The sequence below is a fragment of the Amblyomma mixtum genome, chromosome 10, assembly GCF_055824585.1.
Source record: "Amblyomma mixtum isolate Tamu chromosome 10, ASM5582458v1, whole genome shotgun sequence".
Lineage (NCBI taxonomy): Eukaryota > Metazoa > Arthropoda > Arachnida > Ixodida > Ixodidae > Amblyomma > Amblyomma mixtum.
Genome location: NC_143021.1, coordinates 82,105,147 through 82,125,780, shown reverse-complemented (window position 1 = coordinate 82,125,780; position 20,634 = coordinate 82,105,147). Strand labels below are relative to the sequence as shown.

The 20,634-nt window shown below is 51.6% G+C and overlaps 1 protein-coding gene across 1 annotated transcript in view; it reads left to right on the top strand.

The window, feature by feature from the left end:
- Nucleotides 1–19,049, top strand: part of LOC149326287 (uncharacterized) — a 69,224-nt gene extending 50,175 nt beyond the window's left edge. Inside the window, exon 3 of the mRNA XM_089564530.1 lies at nt 18,791–19,049. Coding sequence (XP_089420656.1) covers nt 18,791–19,049 — 259 coding nt within the window. The remainder of the gene's footprint in view (nt 1–18,790) is intronic.
- The last annotated feature ends 1,585 nt before the right edge of the window (nt 19,050–20,634 follow it).

Sequence of the window (20,634 nt, the reverse complement as noted above, 5' to 3'; positions counted from 1 at the left end):
CGAGGCACGCGGCTGCCTTCAGGCCATTACTAAGAGAGTCGACCGGTTCAAGCACTCCCACGGCGCCGCTCTCTACATCTGCAGGCACATAAGTGTACAAAATGTGCTCCGGCCACGGAAGGACGACCGCCTCATCGACCAGCTTTACGGCAACCCGCGAATATACCTTCTCTAATGATCCCAATGTTTGAGGGGTGTCAATATCGGTACTGCGAATCTCAGCCCTGCTCCTGTTCAAAAACCAAACTTTTGAGCCCCCCGAATTAACTTCTTCCTCAGAGAATGAGACTACTACCTTCCCTTTTCTCAAAAAATCCTGCCCTAATATACCTGACACTCCGTTTGGCAGAGACACCGTGTCCGGGCATACGTAGCAGGGGTGCTCCAATGCAATTCCGCCGAGAGTGAGGTGTAACCGGTAGAGCCCACTTATGCCAAGAGGATCCCCCGTTATGCCTACAAATTTGGTTGCCATACCACCAGACGCTTCCAACACCTCGCGATCCCCTTTCCTTCGAAGCGTGTTAAAGCTGCTTTCCTTAAGCAAGGTCACCTTTGACCCCGTGTCTATCAACAATTCCATGCAACAACCGTTTAACTTGCAACGCACAACAGGGCATGCCTCGTCGGCCACACAAACCACCACCACCTCATTACCCACTGCTCCCTCCCCACACTCATCAGGATGGGGAGGACAGCCTAGTTTTTTGTCCCTGTATCTGCAGCCTCGCTGTAGGCTTGCTTAGGGCGTGTCTCGCCTGCTTCTCTTTGTGGCTCCCCACGGCGCACGTTTGGGCAGGACCTTGCGATGTGTCCGCGACCCTGGCACGCGAAGCACGCGATTTCTTCGAAATCTCGCATACCGCGCCTGTAGCTTTGTGGCGGTCTCCGGTTTCCAGCGAATGAGCGCCGTTGAGCGCCCGCTTCAACCTGGCGTTCCACCTGCTGAGATAGCAGCTGCTCTAAGCGATCTAACCGCTCTGTCAAGAGAGCAACCTCAGGGTTGGGCACCGCTCTCTCTATGACGCGAACTCTCGCTGCGGCCGCCGTTAGCGCCTCATTTCGTTCCTCATCCAATGCGGCCGCCACGGCTTGGTCGAAATTGCTCGGCTTGCTCGAGAGCACGAACCGGCGCACGGGGTCTTGCAGACCAGCCACAAACAAAGCGGTCATTTCCTCTTTAAGTAGTTCCTCCGCGTATTTCCTCTTTAGCTGGTCTCCTTCCTCCTCCCTACTCAGCGTATCGCGCGCTAGGCGCTGAAGCCGCGACGCAAATGTTCGCACGTCCTCTCCTACCATCTGTCCGGCGTCACGGAACCTCTGTACCCGCACATGACGTGGTTCAGTGTCGAAATGCTCGAACGCGAGCTTCTTAAATTCCGCAAATGATTTTGTGGATTTTACTTTTTCGTCTCGCCAAGCAAAATCATGAGCAGCTCCTGCCATCTTACACCTCGCCATTCCCAGCATTTGAGCATCGGACCATCCCCCCATTTTCCCAATCTCTTCTAGCATGGAAAAGAAATCGCAGATTGGAACCCCTGTCTTATCTCCCGTAAACGTCGGAATGACGCTTCCTAATGCCAGCATGCTTGCTCCGAGCGACGGCTGTGGAGTGGGAGCTCCGTCAGTTACAGACATTTTTTCCGCTCCAGCCCTCCGGTGCCTCAAGCCTCTCAAATGGGGGTCGAAGTCCCACAATCAGTCCCGTGATTCCCCTTTGATTACAATTTTGAAGTCATGAATGTCGCAGCATTCAGAGGACATTTGCTTTTGAGACCCCACTTCTGACACCAGTGTGACGACCCCACATAATGCGCAGGTCCACACAGGACGGAGAGGCAAGAAGACACCGTATGGCTCAGTTTAAACAAAATGATGTAATCAATAATTATACATGGTACATCAGAGGCTGGGGTGTCCGAGCTTACGTGGCGACGCCGTCATGGGGGCGACGGATGGTCTCCGGAGTTGCGATCCGTCGGTGGCTGGCAGAAGCTGCGCGCCGTCCGGCTTCGGCGCTGAAGGACCCTTTTTCGTGAACGATCTCGTCCTCTGCGTGCCTTTCGTCCGCACTCGCCAGCTATATCTGCTCCGCCGGCCACGCCCGATCTTCTGTCTTCCCGACTGGAATGTTTCTTTCTTCCTCCTTTCCACGGCGGCGCCCTGCGGCATCCCCGACATCCGTCGTTGGAATGTCGTTTGTCTCCCGCCGGCAGCTTTCTTCTCTTGTCCTTATACGGCCAGGCATGCCTAATTGGGCTGGCTTTCCCTCCCGCCGGCGCCTTTGCTGTGGTCGCTCGGACAATACCTCCGGCGTGTCCCCGGCCTTCGCCGCTATAGTGGTCACCTCCGCTCAAGGAATTTCGCTGGGGTTACTGCTGACAATGGCCCTAGACATTCCTGCTACACTAATCCGCTGAGGCTCGGAGGGGCATTCCAAGCATCCCACTTCCCATGGTCGTCGCGAGGTTGTCGGCCTTGTTGATTGTTCACGGTTGAGCACAGAGAAAATTCCGCCGAAGGTATGGGCCCTGGTAGCTCACGCACGGAACGTCACACTCTGCATGGCTTGAGCCGCGGTGCTTGGGCGCTGGCGAACCCGAGGCGCCATTGATGTTTGGGGATTTCTGTATCTTGACTTCGGTTGGTGGAAGTGGCGCGTGAGTAGCTATGATTTTTCCTTGTTTTTTTATGTTTAATTTCTTCAGGAGAGAGCGAGAAGAGCAGTGATTAGTTAGAAGTGAGAAACTGACACGAAATTGACGGACTTCATGCGCGCGATAGACAGTTGCCTTGCGATGACCGAACGAGGCGGTCCGATTTGGTCGTGACTCATAGGCTGACGGAGATCCGGCTTGGTTCGGATTCCGGCCTCTTTGAGAGCGGGAGCCACATAGCTCGCCTGGTGGTGGGTTCTGGCCTCGTTCCGGATTATTAAAATTGCAGTTTGTATGCTAGACACTTGAATGGTCGGCGGCTGGCGGGGATACCGCTTGGTGTGACTCCGGCCTTCTTGAGAGTTTGAGTTTGTAGCTTTTACTTGCGCACCTGCCGACCTCTTTGTAATATAACTGTGACTAAACGGGTACAGTTGAAGAAAGTTTTATCCTCTCCACCTGCCGCAACGTGTCGCCCAGTCACGAAACAAGCGGGAACCGCATCAATAAAAACACTAACATCTTTGCGTCATATAACCTCACTACTTGCTACGGCGAATTTCTTCGAACAAGAGCTGCTCCAATAACACCGATACAAGCTATATAGTCGCTGCACAGACATTCGAGAGCGCGAATGGTGAGAGGTATTGCGTAACCTACGGCGGCGCAGCCGTTTGCGCAATTGTGATCACAACGCGAGACGCTCCATCCACGCCGCGATGCAGAGAACTCTAGATAGCCATGATCCAACCAATCATCCACTTTCATCTGAAGCGCGTCGGTTCGGGCAGACATGGCCAAATTCATTGTCACAACGTTGTAATGATTGCCGCGCGTCGGCACACCTTTCTTCGTCACCGCGTGCTTCTTTAGTCAGTGTCGCGCATTCCGCACGTTGGGTTGTTCCTCAATCCATGAGCCTCCGTTCACCAAGTGTGCCGACTGTTTTATGATTTTCATTCCCGCTTATTCGCCGTTTCCTGCGTTTTTCCTTTGTCCTCGAAGCCTAGCTACGGCTGTCCTAGCACGTTCTAGCAGACGTCTTCTTCTCGGCTCTCAAGTGATGGACGACACAGTCTTCTGGAGAACAGCAAACTTCACAGGCTTCGTATAACTTCTTACAGGGCTGAAAACCCAAGCGCACACAGGAAAAACGATGTTTAGCAAGCTGCTTCTAAAGCATACCCCACGTCTTTCAGGATTACGACATAATAACAGCACAATCGAAACCAGACAAAAACCGATCAAGAAGCGCACGTGTATGTTTGGTCGCGTTTGCAGATGCATTCCCTTTTAGCATGCGGCTCGTCATTACGCGCGCGCGACGGCACACGGAACAGTCCAGTTGCATCGCGAAACCGCAGTGCTCTTCTCCAGGCAGTTTGACGGCGGGGGGCCAACGCAGTATTCAATGATTCGACCTCCTCCCACGTACACGCATGCCCATTTACCGAATTATTTGAATTCATCTCCTCTCGAGAACCAGCTTAGTTTCCTTTTTTCTTTGCTGGGAACGCGTACCAGCAAAGGGGCCCCGAAAAACTTATTATTTTTATTTTTTTACGGTGGGTGCGCCAAAAGACTTCTGCATAGACTCGAACGGCTGCAAAAACGGCTCAAGGTTAATGTCGACGATTCGAGGTTCTTAAAAGCGACAGGACAATTAATAGCTTCCGCTGAAAACGGAACTTCCCATTTGCACCCTGTATTTTCTTGACTTTTTTTGGATGAAAAAAATAGAAAATTTCTCGCCATTGACTGGGGGCGACCTCCCCCCATAAATCACCCCTCTTCACCAGTGCGGAATTTCAGGCCGATCTGCATCTTCCTGCAAGCGCATTTACGCGTACTAAGCTTAAGAATTAGAAGGCGAATATCTTGGAACCTCGGCGAACTACGAGACTCCTGCAAATAAATTATGGGGACGCTGAAGTAACTTTAAGAGTGGAATGCGACAGTATCACAAGCAACATTGCTGTTACATGTTTCTGTGTGTGTGTCAGTTCTTTCACCTCGCACACAATGCGGTCACTGTCATCATATCTTCACTAGCGCACACATAATCATGCCTTGAGTGTAACTTCATCCACTTCCTCTTCGTACGTCTTTCCCGAGTCCTCGTCCACACCGGTGGCTAAGACGCAGTCGACACCTTCCACCCGACTGGCCGTTTCCGGTCGGGCAAGAAAGGGCCAGACCAGCGCCATGATCGCGTGGCCTTGTGACGCCATCTCCTTCGCGACCAGTCACCGACTTTTAATGGGATAGCGTTATAAGGCATCGTTCTCCAGAAAATCTGCCGTCGGCGTTGTCGGCGTTAGGAGAGAAAAATCACGAGCATGACTCTGGCATGTGGCGCCCATAGAGCAGTGCAGTAGCTCGCAGGCCCGAGCTAACGCAAGAAGAGATTTCGAAAAATTATTTTCAAGCCATAACATTCGCGTAAAGCTATCGAATTTGACTCGAATACCCGCAAAGTCTACCTCTACATATCTGTTGCATTAGATTGTGTCTATCAAAATCATTTCAGGGGCCCTTTAAGTCTCAGCGGAATCAACGATCACACCTGGCGTAGCACCTAGGCTATATTCTCCTCGGTGTACAGACCTGAAGAACCGTCATCGAACTCATCGACCATGCAGCGCTGCTCGACACAAGCCGGCGTCGGGCAATGACTGCTCAAGACCGACAGTCTGCAGTGGGACAGCGAAGCCATATGAGCAGCGACGGGTCCAGAGCGCTGACAGGCAACGGACACACGGGAACCTCTGTCCGCGTAGAACTGTCCTGAGTACTAATGTATCGTGTAACACCGAGGCACCGAATAGGCAAGCAAACGGTTACCAGCAATCGACAGGAGGCACCTGCCATATCGTGTAGAAACTTGGCAATAACTGACCAGTGATAGTTTACATTGAGAGCGGCTCAAATGTGTCCGTGTTCAACAAGAGTCCCTTGGCATTGGACGCCTCCTTAAACAGTGCTCAAGCACTCGACCGTTGGAGGTGACCGTCAGAACGTCGAGCGTGCCGCTACAGTGCTTCGTGACCTCGCCCTTGCCGAGTGTTTTGGACCTGTATCTTGGTTCGGATTGACGCCGCGCGCTGCGAAAGTCGGCATCACATTTCACGCCGGCCCTGATTCGGCAAGCTGTGAGGACGGACCTTTGCAGCTGCCTCCAGCCAACGCAGAGTAATCGACGAGCGATCAGCGCATACCTCAGCGGCTTCATTCAGTTCAGTTCAGTGCATTTATTTCCGTCATGTACAATGGCTGAGGAGAAAGGAAAAAAAGCCGCACACGCGGCTTGACAAAGCTCCCATTTCCCGTAGCGGCTTGGCACGGCGATGACAGACAGCAGTAAAACAATAACAAGAGAATGCATGAAATAACAAATATGTACAATATCTTCATAACAGATCACCAGAATAGTCTCGGTACTGTTACACACACGCAAATGATAGTTTAATCACAGCACATGGACACTTTGTTTATTTTACAGTTGGATATGATTCATTTTTTTGTAAGAACATATTTCTGACAGCGTTATATGAAACGGAAAGAATGGATTGATTAGTGAAAGCGTTACTATTAAGGAAAGATGGCAACACATACCTGAGAGTTTGAAAACCGTAATTTGTGCGTGGACAAGGTACATACCAATATTCGTAGTGTCTTGTGTTGTGAACAGCGGTATTTTCCCGTAGATTCGCAAGGTCAGCAAAAAATGTGGTGTCACTATGTACCTGAGATTTGTACTGCTGAATTACACGGTACTGATGAACAACCCTTGCATCCATAATGCGGTATTTTGCAAATAGAGCACTCGTATGTGCTAAGTATGTGGCACCCGCAATTGCTCTGACTGCATTTTTTTGTAATGTCAAAACCTTCTGAATATTAGTTTGCGTCGTTGTACCCCAGACCAAGTGGCAATATTTAACATGAGAGTCAAAGAGGGCATGGTAAATAACAAGTTTTGTCCTAGTAGGTATCATGCACTTTAACCTTCTGAGTATGCCGACAACGCGAGCTAGCTTACTCTCCATTTGCTCGATGTGGTAGTCCCATAGCATAAATTCATTGAAGTGAACGCCAAGTGTTTTTACAACATTAGTTATTTCTATCATATTACCACCCAATACTAAATTTGTATGTACAGCCCATTTGACATTTTTAGCTCTAAAAAATATCGCCTTTGTAGCTCTAAAAAATATCGTGAACTGGAAAACCCCCCATCCTGACTAACGTTTTCTTCACCCAGTCGAGGAACCCGCATCAAAGATGGCCAAAGATGAGAGTGCGGACGAACGAGTGTCACATGCACACGTATGGTTTGCGTACCCCAAACCTTTACAGCCTCTGGGGGCAGCGGTTCCGTTGTCACAGGAGGTGTCCCGAATTAAATGCGACAAGCTCGGCCGCAAGACAGCTACCTAGTTACAGAGGGGGGTGGTCGCTCGGTGTCTAGCTTTCACTGGTCTTAAGACAGAGAATGGGTCGGAGTCACAGCTTCACAGATGCTCAAGCTTTACATAGCAGAGAGACTATATAGAGCAATTTCACTTCACCTGAGAGAAACTACAATACACAGGGGAGATATTTTTGTGTAATTCACTAATTCAAGAGAGAGGCAAACAAAAGAAACATATATATGCTCACCGTCCCGACCGAGCACTGCGGCAGTCCCGAAGACTGCAGCGCTCTCGCTCGCTGGTTTGTGGCACGGCGACAGTGGCGTTGACTCCGGGAGACGTGCAGTAGCGCAGTCTTCGAAGGAACCCAACCACAGCACGGCCTGGCCACCGACACTAAACGCCCTTTAAATGGGCCCTGGAAGGGGCTCTCAGCAAAGTTGTGATATGCCCGGGACGTTAAAGGGCTTCAGGAATATCCTCCAGAAGAATATTTTAATGCGTTCGTTAGAAGCTAAGTTATCTCTAGCCAAATTCTGATTCCACCGTTCGTGCGCCTTTACTTCTCTCGTCATTTCTGCACGCTGAAAGGTCGGCACTCCTCCGCCAGCCGCACCTACTCGGCCCCGCCGCCCATCTAAACCCACCTGAGCAACGCGGCCGACTGGTCACGGCCATGTTAGCAGCGTGACGTTTGCAAGAGCCTATCTGATCGCCATCTCTTAAATGACTTGAGCAGGAGCTTGAAACAGAGGAGGCCGAGAGCATGAACCAGTCGCTGGAAAGGGCTCGCCAGCTTTTGCGCGAGATAGTCTGCTGTGGGTGCAACTGTGGTATTTCTCATGACAACACAATGTAGTGATAGAGAAAGGTTATGTACTCCCTCAAGAAGGTGTTTCAGGGCCTTAAGCACAAACCACAAATCAGCGCTTGCCCGGCGATGCGTAAGAGTCAAGTCTACTGGCGTTGTCGCTCGGCGACGGGGTGACCGAACGCGTGAGGGATCGACTGTCGTCGCAAAATTGAGGTGGGGAGAGATTGTGAATGTCCGGAAAATTGTCTCCCGTCTGTAGCTAATCGTCCTATCCAGCGGCAACGAGAACCTACTGCGGGAGAGAAGCAGGCTCCTGCCTTCCCAGGAACGGGCCGTGGCGCCTGTGGCGGGTACAGCAGCACGGACTAATCCGGCAGACGCTGCCGATGTGCCGCGTGTCATTGGTCCCCTCCAACCCCACCTGTGGGGAATTTCCGGCGCCGACGCTGGGACCTGGAACCGCCAAATATCGGCGCCCACAACGTCGCCTCGCTCCAAGCGCCGGTATTTCGGCGACGCCAGCACATACATAACCTAGATGCTGACACGACGCTGAAGAAAAGCTGCTTGATGGTTCTTCGGCCTTTATTTATGGACGCGTCGCGTCCGTTCCTTCGCGCCAAGCAGGCACACACATACACGTGCAATCACAGCGCATATATGTTCTCGCGCTCTCCCGCCATCATCCGTACCTTCACGGAGTGGTATGATGTCCAGCGAGAAGGGAGACATCTGCTCCATCCACCGCGGTGGCTCAGTGGTTCGAGCGCTCGGCTACTGAGCCAAAGCGCCCGGGTTCGAACCTGACCGCGGCGGCAGCGTTTCGATGGCAGCGAATCACAAAAGCGTCCGTGTGCTATGCGATGTGTGTGTACGATAAATATCCCCAGGTGGTCGAAATTATTCCCGAGCCTTCCACTACGGCGCATCCTTCCCCCTTTCCTCTTTCACTGCCACCTTCCTCCCTGAACTCAGGGCGCAATTGAGGTGCCCGCCTAGAAGTGATAGAGTTACTGCGCCATTTCGTTTCCTCAAAAACCATACTTTTTATTACTCCTCTTCTTTCCTTCCCTCAAAAGCAAGTTCCATTTCAGGGCCTGACAATAGCTCTCTAGACGCGCCCAAATGAAGTGCGTTGTCTTCGTCGTCCTGGGGTGGAGATTTTTGCGGTACGCGAAGTAATATGGCTTTCTGTGGCTTCTAAACGCGAGCATCGTCAGCGGCCATGGAGAAAACAAATGCTCAGGGAGCGTCATTAGAAGTAAAAATATAGTAAAAAGGAGAAAGTCGGTCCCCCCGTGATCACGCCACGTGATAGCGTGCGGTAATACCTAGGCCCGTAGCGCGCGCACAAGCGCGGACCAGCTCGGCAGACTGACTGTATTACGCCGCCTTGCTTTAGGCGCCCGCGCCATGGGCCGCGCAGACGCGCGCACTAAAACAAACAAACACCAAAACATAAGGGACTAGCTAGGAGAGCGAAGAAAGGGAGAGGGACAGGCTACCCGAGCACTTGGCTTGAAAAGGCTGGCCGCTTGGCGTCGCGCTCCCTCCTCAGATTTTTCCTCCATGTCTGCAGCCGCCACGTCTCGAGTCGTGCCGACGAGCCGACGAGAGCGCCCTCGAGCGGCGAGCCGACAGCCGCCAGCAGAGCATCGCGCGCGAACGCTTTTCAGAAGCAGGCACTCCGTCGTAGCGGTTCGGTTGCTCTGTTGTTGTAGTGCTGTTCTGTGGTACGGCACACCTTTGATTTAGTTGAGCGAATTGAGAGGCTGCACACGAAATGGATGTTGACGGAATGGAGGTGACCGAACCAACGGACGTGGACCTAAGCAAGGAAGACTGTCCTCCCCTTACAGACAAGTACGTGCATGCTTTTATTGAAGCTGTGTGTCAGCGTTGAATGCATGGGCCCTCTCATACTGTATGACATTAATGCGCTATGGGAACCGTTCTCCAAAGGGGTCATCCGTTTGAACTGCGCGTCGTGAATGTAACGGTGAGGTGTCCAGCCTTGCCTAATACTCGCAGTCGCTCGAGCCTCGCCGATATCTCCGGCCACGGTGGCGTGGAGTGAGAACACGTGGTGCGTAGCCTACCATGGCGAGACCTTTGGCGGCGATGAGCGCTGCTCGCTTAGCGGTCTCGGCGCGCAGCAGCCGTGGGTCTTGTTATTAACACGGAGAAAGCGTTAATCTGGACGACTTTACACTGCATGTATGACGAGTGCATAGGTGTGTGTGCGAACTTGCTTCTTCAGCTAGAAATCGGATATCGTGGAACGATGCCACCCCTCCCGCAGTTTCCTCAGGCGCGTTTTTGTATTAAGACCTTGTGCGCCGCGTCGAGTGGAGATACCGGAGAGTTTTCTCAGAATTTCGACGTTTCGAACATAGAGAAGTATTCCACTGTAAAAACGGCGAAAACCGACTTCTCGAAGAATGCACGATCCCGGTACCCGGACTCGCCTCCGCCGCTCGCCTGCAGGGAAAGTGGGCTCGCCCGTGTGCGCTTATACAGGGGTGTCCCACCGCCGCGGGCCTGCGAGGTTGTTGTACGAGTTTTCATGTACCAGGGTAAAACTTTCTTTCCATACAGTTTCGCAGTTGGGCAGAGAACGCGTTCAGCCCTTGAGAATTGCTACGCTGCGATAATCACAACTTCGTGTTCTAGACTGTTTCGTATATAGCAGTCGACGCCGCCGAAGCAGCGTGCATGTTCGCGCGAGCTACTAAAGTGAACACAGGCATACATATTTCGTCGCGACAAACAGTGACTAGCGTCATCCTGCGCTTTGTTTTACTTCTGCCCATATTTTCGTCCTGCGATTGACCGAGACCTTGAGAAGTAATATTGACATGTGGCTTGTATACGTGGCTTGTGGGGCGAATCGCTCCGACTCCATCCGCGCCTAAACAGTGGCTCACACTCAGTGAAAATTATGGCCAGAGGGGCCGAACAGTGACCGCCTCAGCTTTAACCGCGATCCCCAATGCCAGCGCTTCGTTTTATACAGCTCTTGGTTTTCATCCAAACACTCACCGATTCTTTGAGAAGCATATCGTTACCGTGTTTACGTTACCGTTTACCGGGCTCGGCTCGCGACATCTGCGCATGCGCGCCCATTACCGGACCGGTACCACTTTACGGAATCTCTTTAGCGTTGCGGAGAGAGTTGATGTTCGCTTGTAAACACACATGGCGGCGCCCTGCTCGCCCGCTTCGGAATAAATGCATGTCAGCTCTGGATTCTTTGATGCGATAGCTCACTCAAATGTTAGCGGTTCGCTTTTATTTCGCATACTCTCACCCATACGTCGAGGTTTAAGTGACAACTAGCCGATGTTGTTGAGTTAATTCAGCGATTTTCGAGACGTTAAGCCTAGCTATCCGCGTACGTAGCCAAAGTAGCAACGACCACACTGTAGTTGTTGTGCCAGCTTTAACATTTTCCTCTTTTTTCATAGTTTTCTTCCTCAAAAACGCTAACACTTACAGACTTGTTGGTACACCCCCCTGAGTCTCTTTCATGTTTTGTATTGTTGTGCGTGAGGGAACCGCATATGGTCCTATTCATCATTTATGTCATGGACAAGTGGTTTCATTCCTTTATTTTTTCTCTTGATGCTGCATGTTGGTTTTTCTTTTTTAAATTAGATGTGACTCGAATCGTTTACCTTCAAAATTTGTTTTTTTTTGTTATTTTTATTTTTTAGATTTTTAGCTCGTTGGCACCATTACACTTTCCTCTAACAGTAACCGTTGTTATTTTTCGGAAATGTTGCGTTCTCGAGCTTTGGGACGCGTTTTTTGTTATTCTTAGTATCAAAAACCGGTCGGCTCGACATCGCCTGTGTGTGACCTCAATATTTCTGTCTCATTTAAAGTAGCGTGATGCGCTTTACAGCAGATAGATAAGGCAGGAGTTTGTCTAATTTCGCGTTTAATTTTCATTCGGTTTCTTTTATTGATCGATTTACGAGGAAATTTTTAAATAGTGCATCTGGCTTTTTACCTTTTTTCTTGCTCTTTCTTCTCCTGGAAAATTACTTTTTATATTATTATTTTTGCTCGGCTCTCGGCTCATTCCTTTCGTTCATAGTACGTTTAATTTGAACAGTTATTAATTTTTTAGACACATCGTGTTGTTACTTTTTCTAAGGCAACATTCCTTTCCTACCCGCTTCGCCAGTGACAGGTTTTTTTTGGAGCGCGCCCTGAAGGGTGTAATGCGTTTTCCCTTTAGTCGGTTTTGGGAATAGAGGTGCGTTTGTGAGGCGCCTCTTGGTGCCACAGTTTCGTGCTTGCTCGGGGGAAGGGGGGGGGGGGGGGGGCTTTCTGGCCACAAGAGGTGGACATCATGTCCGCCCCTCCGGCAGGTGCGTGCTATGGCTTGGTGTGTGTGAATGGGAGTGTGTTTGCTTCTTTTTTCTTTCGTGTGTTTTCTTTTTCTCTCTTTTTTAACTCAATTTTTTATTTCTTTATTTCATCTCTAGTATCTGTTCCTTGTTTTGTATTTATAGAGGACTTCCTTTTTTAACATCTTTTGTTGTAAATATTTTTTTCCCCTTCTAGTTAGTACAGGGAAGGGATTTCATTCGGTTTCTCCGTTTCTCTCATTGCTCTGCTTCTGTTTTTGCTTTACTTTCGTGTCAGTACTATTTTTTTTCTTTCCCCTCTCCTGTTCTCCCAACCGTCATTTTATCCTATCATGCTTTGTTTTCGCTTCATTTTCTTTGTATTCTTTGCTCTTATTTTTCCTTCTTTTACATCTTCTATTTTGTAAATATACTTTTTTCTTGTTAGACATCTATGGGAAGGGTGGTCTTTCGCATTTTATTGTTCTTTCTACGGTTCTGCTTCTGTCTCTGCTCTCTTTTTCATTTCAGCATCATCTTGCCCTTCCCAGTTCATTCTCGTTCATTCTCTCGACCAATGGATTAGACACATCATGCACATTTTTTCATTTTTCTTCCCGCGTTTTACTTTTTTCTTTTATTTTTTGCGCACCCTCATACGTTAATAAAATGTTTTCATTCATCAGTTAAACCAGCTCACGCGGGGGTATTTCATCCCTCTGTGCTCGTTGCGCCCTTAGTACACCCATTCAGTTACCGTGCCCACTTTTTATTTTTTCGATTGGCTTTTTCCACGAAATTACTTTTTTGGCCAAGTGGGCCCTGTTCGTTTATTTTCGTTTAAACCTGATTGATGCTTCACAGGAGGTGCAGGCTATTTCTCATTCCGCTTTATTTTTGCCTTTACTTTCGATTTAAGTATGGAATGAGACTCCGATTGGGGCGGTCAGGAAACGACCGTTAAGAAATGAGGCCTGTGCGTTCGTGGCGCTAGCATTCAAAAACTCAAAGCTTCGTTTCTCCTCCACTTCTCTTAAGCACCGTGTTTGGTGTTCGCTGTGCAAAGTGGAAACTCTCGCAACCTGCTTCATTCCTGTCTCCTCAATAAATACCTCTGCAAAGAAGCACCGAGACAATTCGTAATGATGCGAATTTGCAAAACTATGAGGCGGCACTGCTCCGCAGTTGTTTTTGAGGCGAATAGAAGACTGTACCAGACGAAGGCGCCCCCGTTGATACCGCCATCGTCTGCGACCGTGCCCTTTGTTTGTAACCGTGCTGTAATAATAGGTAATGTTCGCTTCGACGACTCGCTGACGTAAAATCAGCTTCTCCTGTCACTTAACGTTCACAGCGTGCACGGGGTTACGAACTGCTGTGGCTGGTGGCTCGTACGTTCACCTGTGGTTGCCGCGTTCATATTATCCATAGCTCGAATATCGCCGTCTAGACAACTCATATCCTATGCAGTTTCGTACTTTGGATGTAGGATTCGACAAACCCTAGCAGCAAGCACGTGCTGTCAAGTTTTACCAGTGGCTACGGAGCCCCCAACCGACAGCAGCTTCATACGTGGACTTATCTCGCGACGCTCAGGCGTCTGCGTCAGCGTGCATCGTTGTAATGCTTCGCGGCATTAAAAAGCGCCGAAAATGTACAGAACAGGACCGTAGCAGCGCACACGCCTCCATGGGTCTCCAGGGTACATTTATGCGATTAGGCTGAAGGCTGCGCTGGCGTGCGTTTTACTCGGGGTCCACATTACCGACTGCCAAAAAACATGCAGAAAGTGCCGTCTGCAGCATGCTTCAGTCCAGTCGCGTAGAACTGCTCGTAAAGCATAAAAACAAATCCTTGCTTGCTGTCCGGATGTCTCCATTCTTGATTTCATGCTATAAAAGTGCGTAGCTTGGCTCGAGCACACGAGTTACAAACGATCTAAACGCGGCATCATCCTCCTCAAATACGTTTAATATTGTGTGGTCATAATTTGCATCGCGGCCGCGTTAAGTGCATTCTTGCATTAATGATTTCGTACATCGGTGCACTGATCGTTCAGCATGCAATATTTCACTGTTATCTTACTAATACCGTTATGTACCATTAGAATAGACAAAATAAAAGCGGTGGAAACTGAGGCGACGAGCGAAATTTTCTGTAGGGACAGGTCCGGGCGACCAGGCAAGCGACACGGGCAAAGTGCTTCGCGCGATGGTGCTGTTGCCGCTTTGACAAATCGGTAAAGGCCAGTGGGGTCGGATAGGCTATTAGAAAAGAGGAGGGGGGGGGGTGCTTCTGGTCGACGAGCGAAATTTTCTGTAGGGACAGGTCCGGGCGACTAGGCAAGCGACACGGGCAAAGTGCTTCGCGCGATGGTGCTGTTGCCGCTTTGACAAATCGGTAAAGGGCAGTGGGGTCGGATAGGCTATTAGAAAACAGGAGGGGGGGGGGGGGGGGTGCTTCTGGTCGACGAGCGAAATTTTCTGTAGGGACAGGTCCGGGCGACTAGGCAAGCGACACGGGCAAAGTGCTTCGCGCGATGGTGCTGTTGCCGCTTTGACAAATCGGTAAAGGCCAGTGGGGTCGGTTAGGCTATTAGAAAAGAGGAGGGGGGGGGGGGTGCTTCTGGTCGCCGAGCGAAATTTTCTGTAGGGACAGGTCCGGGCGACTAGGCAAGCGACACGGGCAAAGTGCTTCGCGCGATGGTGCTGTTGCCGCTTTGACAAATCGGTAAAGGCCAGTGGGGTTGGATAGGCTATTAGAAAAGAGGAGGGGGGGTGCTTCTGGTCGACGAGCGAAATTTTCTGTAGGGACAGGTCCGGGCGACTAGACAAGCGACACGGGCAAAGTGCTTCGCGTCATGGTGCTGTTGCCGCTCTGACATATCGGTAAAGGCCAGTGGGGTCGGATAGGCTATTAGAAAAGAGGAGGGGGGGGGGGGGGTGCTTGTAGTCGCGGAGCGAAATTTTCTGTAGGGACAGCAAGCGACACGGGCAATGTGCTTCGCGCGATGGTGCTGTTGCCGCTTTGACAAATCGTTAAAGGCCAGTGGGGTCAGATAGGCTATTAGAAAAGAGGAGGGGGGGGTGCTTCTGGTCGACGAGCGAAATTTTCTGTAGGGACAGGTCCGGGCGACTAGGCAAGCGACACGGGCAAAGTGCTTCGCGCGATGGTGCTGTTGCCGCTTTGACAAATCGATAAAGGCCAGTGGGGTCGGATAGGCTATTAGAAAAGAGGAGGGGGGGTGCTTCTGGTCGACGAGCGAAATTTTCTGTAGGGACAGGTCCGGGCGACTAGGCAAGCGACACGGGCAAAGTGCTTCGCGCCATAGTGCTGTTGCCGCTTTGACAAATCGGTAAAGGCCAGTGGGGTCGGATAGGCTATTAGAAAAGAGGAGGGGGGGGGGGGGGGTGCTTCTGGTCGACGAGCGAAATTTTCTGTAGGGACAGGTCCGGGCGACTAGGCAAGCGACACGGGCAAAGTTCTTCGCGCGATGGTGCTGTTGCTGCTTTGACAAATCGGTAAAGGCCAGTGGGGTCGGATAGGCTATTAGAAAAGAGGAGGGGGGAGTGCTTCTGGTCGACGAGCGAAATTTTTTGTAGGGACAGGTCCGGGCGACTAGGCAAGCGACACGGGCAAAGTGCTTCGCGCGATGGTGCTGTTGCCGCTTTGACAAATCGGTAAAGGCCAGTGGGGTCGAATAGGCTATTAGAAAAGAGGAGGGGGGGGGGGTGCTTCTGGTCGACGAGCGAAATTTTCTGTAGGGACAGGTCCGGGCGACTAGGCAAGCGACACGGGCAAAGTGCTTCGCGCGATGGTGCTGTTGCCGCTTTGACAAATCGATAAAGGACAGTGGGGTCGGATAGGCTACCAGAAAAGAGGAGGGGGGGGGGTGCTTCTGGTCGATGAGCGAAATTTTTTGTAGGGACAGGTCCGGGCGACTAGGCAAGCGACACGGGCAAAGTGCTTCGCGTCATGGTGCTGTTGCCGCTCTGACATATCGGTAAAGGCCAGTGGGGTCGGATAGGCTATTAGAAAAGAGGAGGGCTGCTTTTGGTCGACGAGCGAAATTTTCTGTAGGGACAGGTCCGGGCGACTAGGCAAGCGACACGGGCAAAGTGCTTCGCGCCATAGTGCTGTTGCCGCTTTGACAAATCGGTAAAGGCCAGTGGGGTCGGATAGGCTATTAGAAAAAAGGAGGGGGGGGGAGTGCTTCTGGTCGACGAGCGAAATTTTCTGTAGGGACAGGTCCGGGCGACTAGGCAAGCGACACGGGCAAAGTGCTTCGCGTCATGGTGCTGTTGCCGCTCTGACATATCGGTAAAGGCCAGTGGGGTCGGATAGTGTATTAGAAAAGAGGAAGGGGGGGGGGGTGCTTCTGGTCGACGAGCGAAATTTTCTGTAGGGACAGGTCCGGGCGACTAGGCAAGCGACACGGGCAAAGTGCTTCGCGTCATGGTGCTGTTGCCGCTCTGACATATCGGTAAAGGCCAGTGGGGTCGGATAGGCTATTAGAAAAGAGGAGGGGGGGGGGGTGCTTGTGGTCGACGAGCGAAATTTTCTGTAGGGACAGGTCCGGGCGACTAGGCAAGCGACACGGGCAATGTGCTTCGCGCGATGGTGCTGTTGCCGCTTTGACAAATCGGTAAAGGCCAGTGGGGTCGGATTGGCTATCAGAGAAGAGGAGGGGGGGGAAGGGTGCTTCTGGTCGACGAGCAAAATTTTCCGTGGGTGCAAGTCGGGGCGACGAGGGAAGCGACGAGGTTCGCGCGACGTCGCCGCTCGTCGCTGTCGCCTTCGCGTGCATGGAGCTCAGCCTTTGTGCGTCCGTTCCTCTGTTCCGCGTCGTCGTATTCGTCTGCGTAACCGGCGAGTGCGTGGCCGTGGGAGCCACTCGGAGTGTGGATATTGCGGAAGGAGGAGGGTGTGATGAGAGAGGAGGATTGCGTAACCGGGGGGTTGGATACCACCGAAATCACCCGGAAGGGCGGAGAGTGTCACGGGAGCAGAGAGATCCCAGACCGGGAGATGGTTACCCTGGAGTGCATGATGAGAGCGTAGGAAGGCGCAGCAGGAGGGTGGTTACCATGGCAACCACCTCGAATGTGGTCAGCATGGGAGCTGGAGGATGTGGCGAGAGCGAAGGAATGCTTAGCCGCAGGGTGGTTACTGTGGAAGGTATGGTGGGAGCATTACTTGGCTCACTGTGCGAAAACCCTGCCCTCAGCAAAAACACGTGGCCGACACCTGGCACGCAAATGACATCATCACCCCTCCTGAAGCAATACGCTGCCGCCGTCCCCATCGTCACGTACCTCAATGCGCGATTGAGCTGTCCACTGATCCAGGGAGCCAGTTACATTTGCTCTCGCATTTACACATCAAAAGAATTGCTTCGGTGCCCTCATAATTTTTTTGTTATTGTTTTTTGTTGTTTGTTTGAGGCAGCTGCTGTCACATTATTAGCGTAACTGACGATAGGCCCTTGCCTTTCTTAAACAGAACTTGGCCTCTTCGTGATCTTATATTCGTCGTACTTCAGGATTATTCTCTGAGCGAAAAAAACTGACCGATGATGATGACACCGCCTAGTCCAAAACATGAGCCGCAGTTTGATTTTTCGTTGTATTGAGACATGAAACTTGGATGGCGCTTAGGCTACCCTTAATCTTTGTCGCGCAAGGCATTTGAAGTATCGCGTTCAACGAACGCTCCGCAGTGGGGTACAGCGGCGCGGTGAAACCCTTCCCCGATTGCGGCGTCCTCTCACGCGTTTGCTGCTTCCTGCGAGAACCAGTCGCAACGTGCTTGCTTCAAGGAGGAACACTGAAGCCACAAAGGACGCGTCTTCGTTTATTGCAGGCCAGTTATACTGGACGTTCTGAGATGCGCGTGCCGTTGCTATGCAAAGCGGCGTGGACACGTATGTGCTAGTTGACGGTTCGACTGCCGATTCACGGTCGACGCAAGTCCTGAAACGGAGGATTGCGCCTGCATCTACTTGCTACCGCATCTACCACCGCAGTCGCTTTTGCACAGGTGGTTCTGCTGCACGTCCTAAGCACGACGGTCTCCTCCAAACGCGTTCGGGAAGTCATGACGAAACGCATGCCCCTCCCCCCTCATTCCCCTCCTCTACTTTGCCACCTGTACATCTGCCTTTCTCTCTTCCACCGCTGTCCCCTCCTCCGGCCATTCATTCTCGCTCTCCCATCGTTGCCGCCCTACCTTCATCATTCGCCTTCGGTCTGCTTGCTCCGCATGTTGCGCCGATAGCGCGCAAGCCAGGAAGGGGCGTCTATAAGAGCTGCGTTCGATGATTTTGCTATCCAACTTAGTCGCCAGGGAAAGGCGCAGCAATATTTCGAAAACCGGCCGCTTTTTTGGTTTGACCTTTTCCCCAGCGACTCTGCTGGGCTCTATGCGTCGTCGCTGTAGGTGAGTTGTATTTCGGGAGTACCGCCTAGTTTCTCGGAAATATGTAATCTCGTCGCATACCGTAGAGTTCGAGCATCGCAACACAGGGATGTCTTTCGTGTGCAGCCCAGCCTCGGGGAGCTCTGGCCTCGCCACGAACAGCGAAGGAAGCAGCGGCGGACGCCAGCAGCCGCAGCAGCGCCGGGCCCAGCCGACGAGGTCAGGAACCGGGGTCCCAGCATTCCGGCGTCGACGCACCTATCGCCAACGCCGGCTCGCCCTGGCACTGCGATGCTTGCGCCAGGACCGCTCGTGGATGTGGGGGAGTTTCGAGGAGATAGATGGTGGTTACGTCGAAGTTCTACTTGAATGTGCTGATGATTGAGTCTTGAATAAATCGAGCAAGACGGCTGTCTTTGCCGCCATTTCTTTGATAGGTCTGTGTCCACTAAATAATATAAGCACACCTTATAAAGAAAAGAGGCGCTCAGCGTTCTTGTGTTTCGAGGATTTTCTAGGGTAGTGCGAATAATCGATAATTTCGAATAGTCGGTCGAAGAGCACGGTATTCGATATTCGCTTCGAACCGAATTCTTGGTATTCGAAATTTCGAAGTATTCATCTCGCGCGAATAGTGTTACTGGGACGCTTGCCCGCTTGCTTTATGTGGTTTCGGTTCCGAGTATTGCCGCATAGGTGGCTTCTTTTTTTTTTTTTTGTCGCGCTCTCAACGCTCGGGGGTCAGTCAGTACGCAATAGACGATCAGGCCTTGGTGCGAAGCCAGCGACAAACGAAAGAAAGGTGAGGGCGACGCGCTCTTGCGAAAGATCCTGCGTTCTGGCCGTCTTCGAACCTCCGCACGCGTCGCTGCCACCGTGTCGAGGCAGACGCAATGAAGGAAGAACACAGCCGACAGTCGTCAAGAAACCTCAGTTTATTGTCAGCGAACCCTTTATATGCTCTGGCTGGCGGTGACGTTATCGATGAGCTCGTACGCCGCAAGTATTCGAACGCGGGCACCGCTTGGCCGCGTTCATCCCCCCCCCCCTCTGTTTTTTTTTTCCAATACAGCTGCGGAAAAGATTTTCTGATAGGACAGATGCGAAGATGAACACGCAGCCCTACCGCGCTATCGCTTCACCCAATCAGGTGACGAATCATGCGTACCGAACATGGGCGACCGTTCTCGGCAGCATTGAAGCAAGCCATCATATCACCGTCGGAGGCGAGAAAAATTCAGCGGCAGCGCGGTGACTGGATGTAGTACATACTTACTTCAGTGGGAATGGCGCGTTTAGCGTGTGATAACGCCAAGCTTATTGTGCACCCGTGGAGGATTACTGCCGTTAACGCTCGGCATCCGCGGGGAGGCTGCGGACGTATACGTGACTGCCAAACTTTAGTAGAACGAAATGATCGCATCCATATATGGCTGGCGTCATTTCTTGCTATTCTGACTGCTTGCGCATTGGTGGGAACACAACGCCGTCGTAATCAGGGTATTGAGCCGTCTACGGTGGTGTGCCGCACTCCGTCGCCGCAACTCGGGCACTCCGGTACGTTGGAGGCTCAGAGCATTCTTGGAAGCGCGATGCTAAGTGCTGCTCAGAGGTACTACCGGGGACAATTCTACCAGGAGGCGCGAGCGGTGCGAATGACGTTTCGCTTGCGGCGCTACAGTTTTGTACAGCCGCTTTCATTCTTGCCAGTCTGGGATGTTACCGGAACGATGTTCCGATCCTTCAGCTTGATAAGCGAAGCAACGCTCCGGCAAGCAGCAGCCGCGAGCTGCTAGTAAAATGCAAAAAAAAAATGCATAGTGCGACACGCCTTGTCAGAGTGACGGCATAGGCCGGGAAGACCGCCAGTTTGCCGCACTAAACCCAAGCCAGACAGAGCAGAGCCGACTTTTCCATACGAGCACCCCTCGGATAGCGAAATTGACGCGCCAATCTCCGGCCGCAAGGCA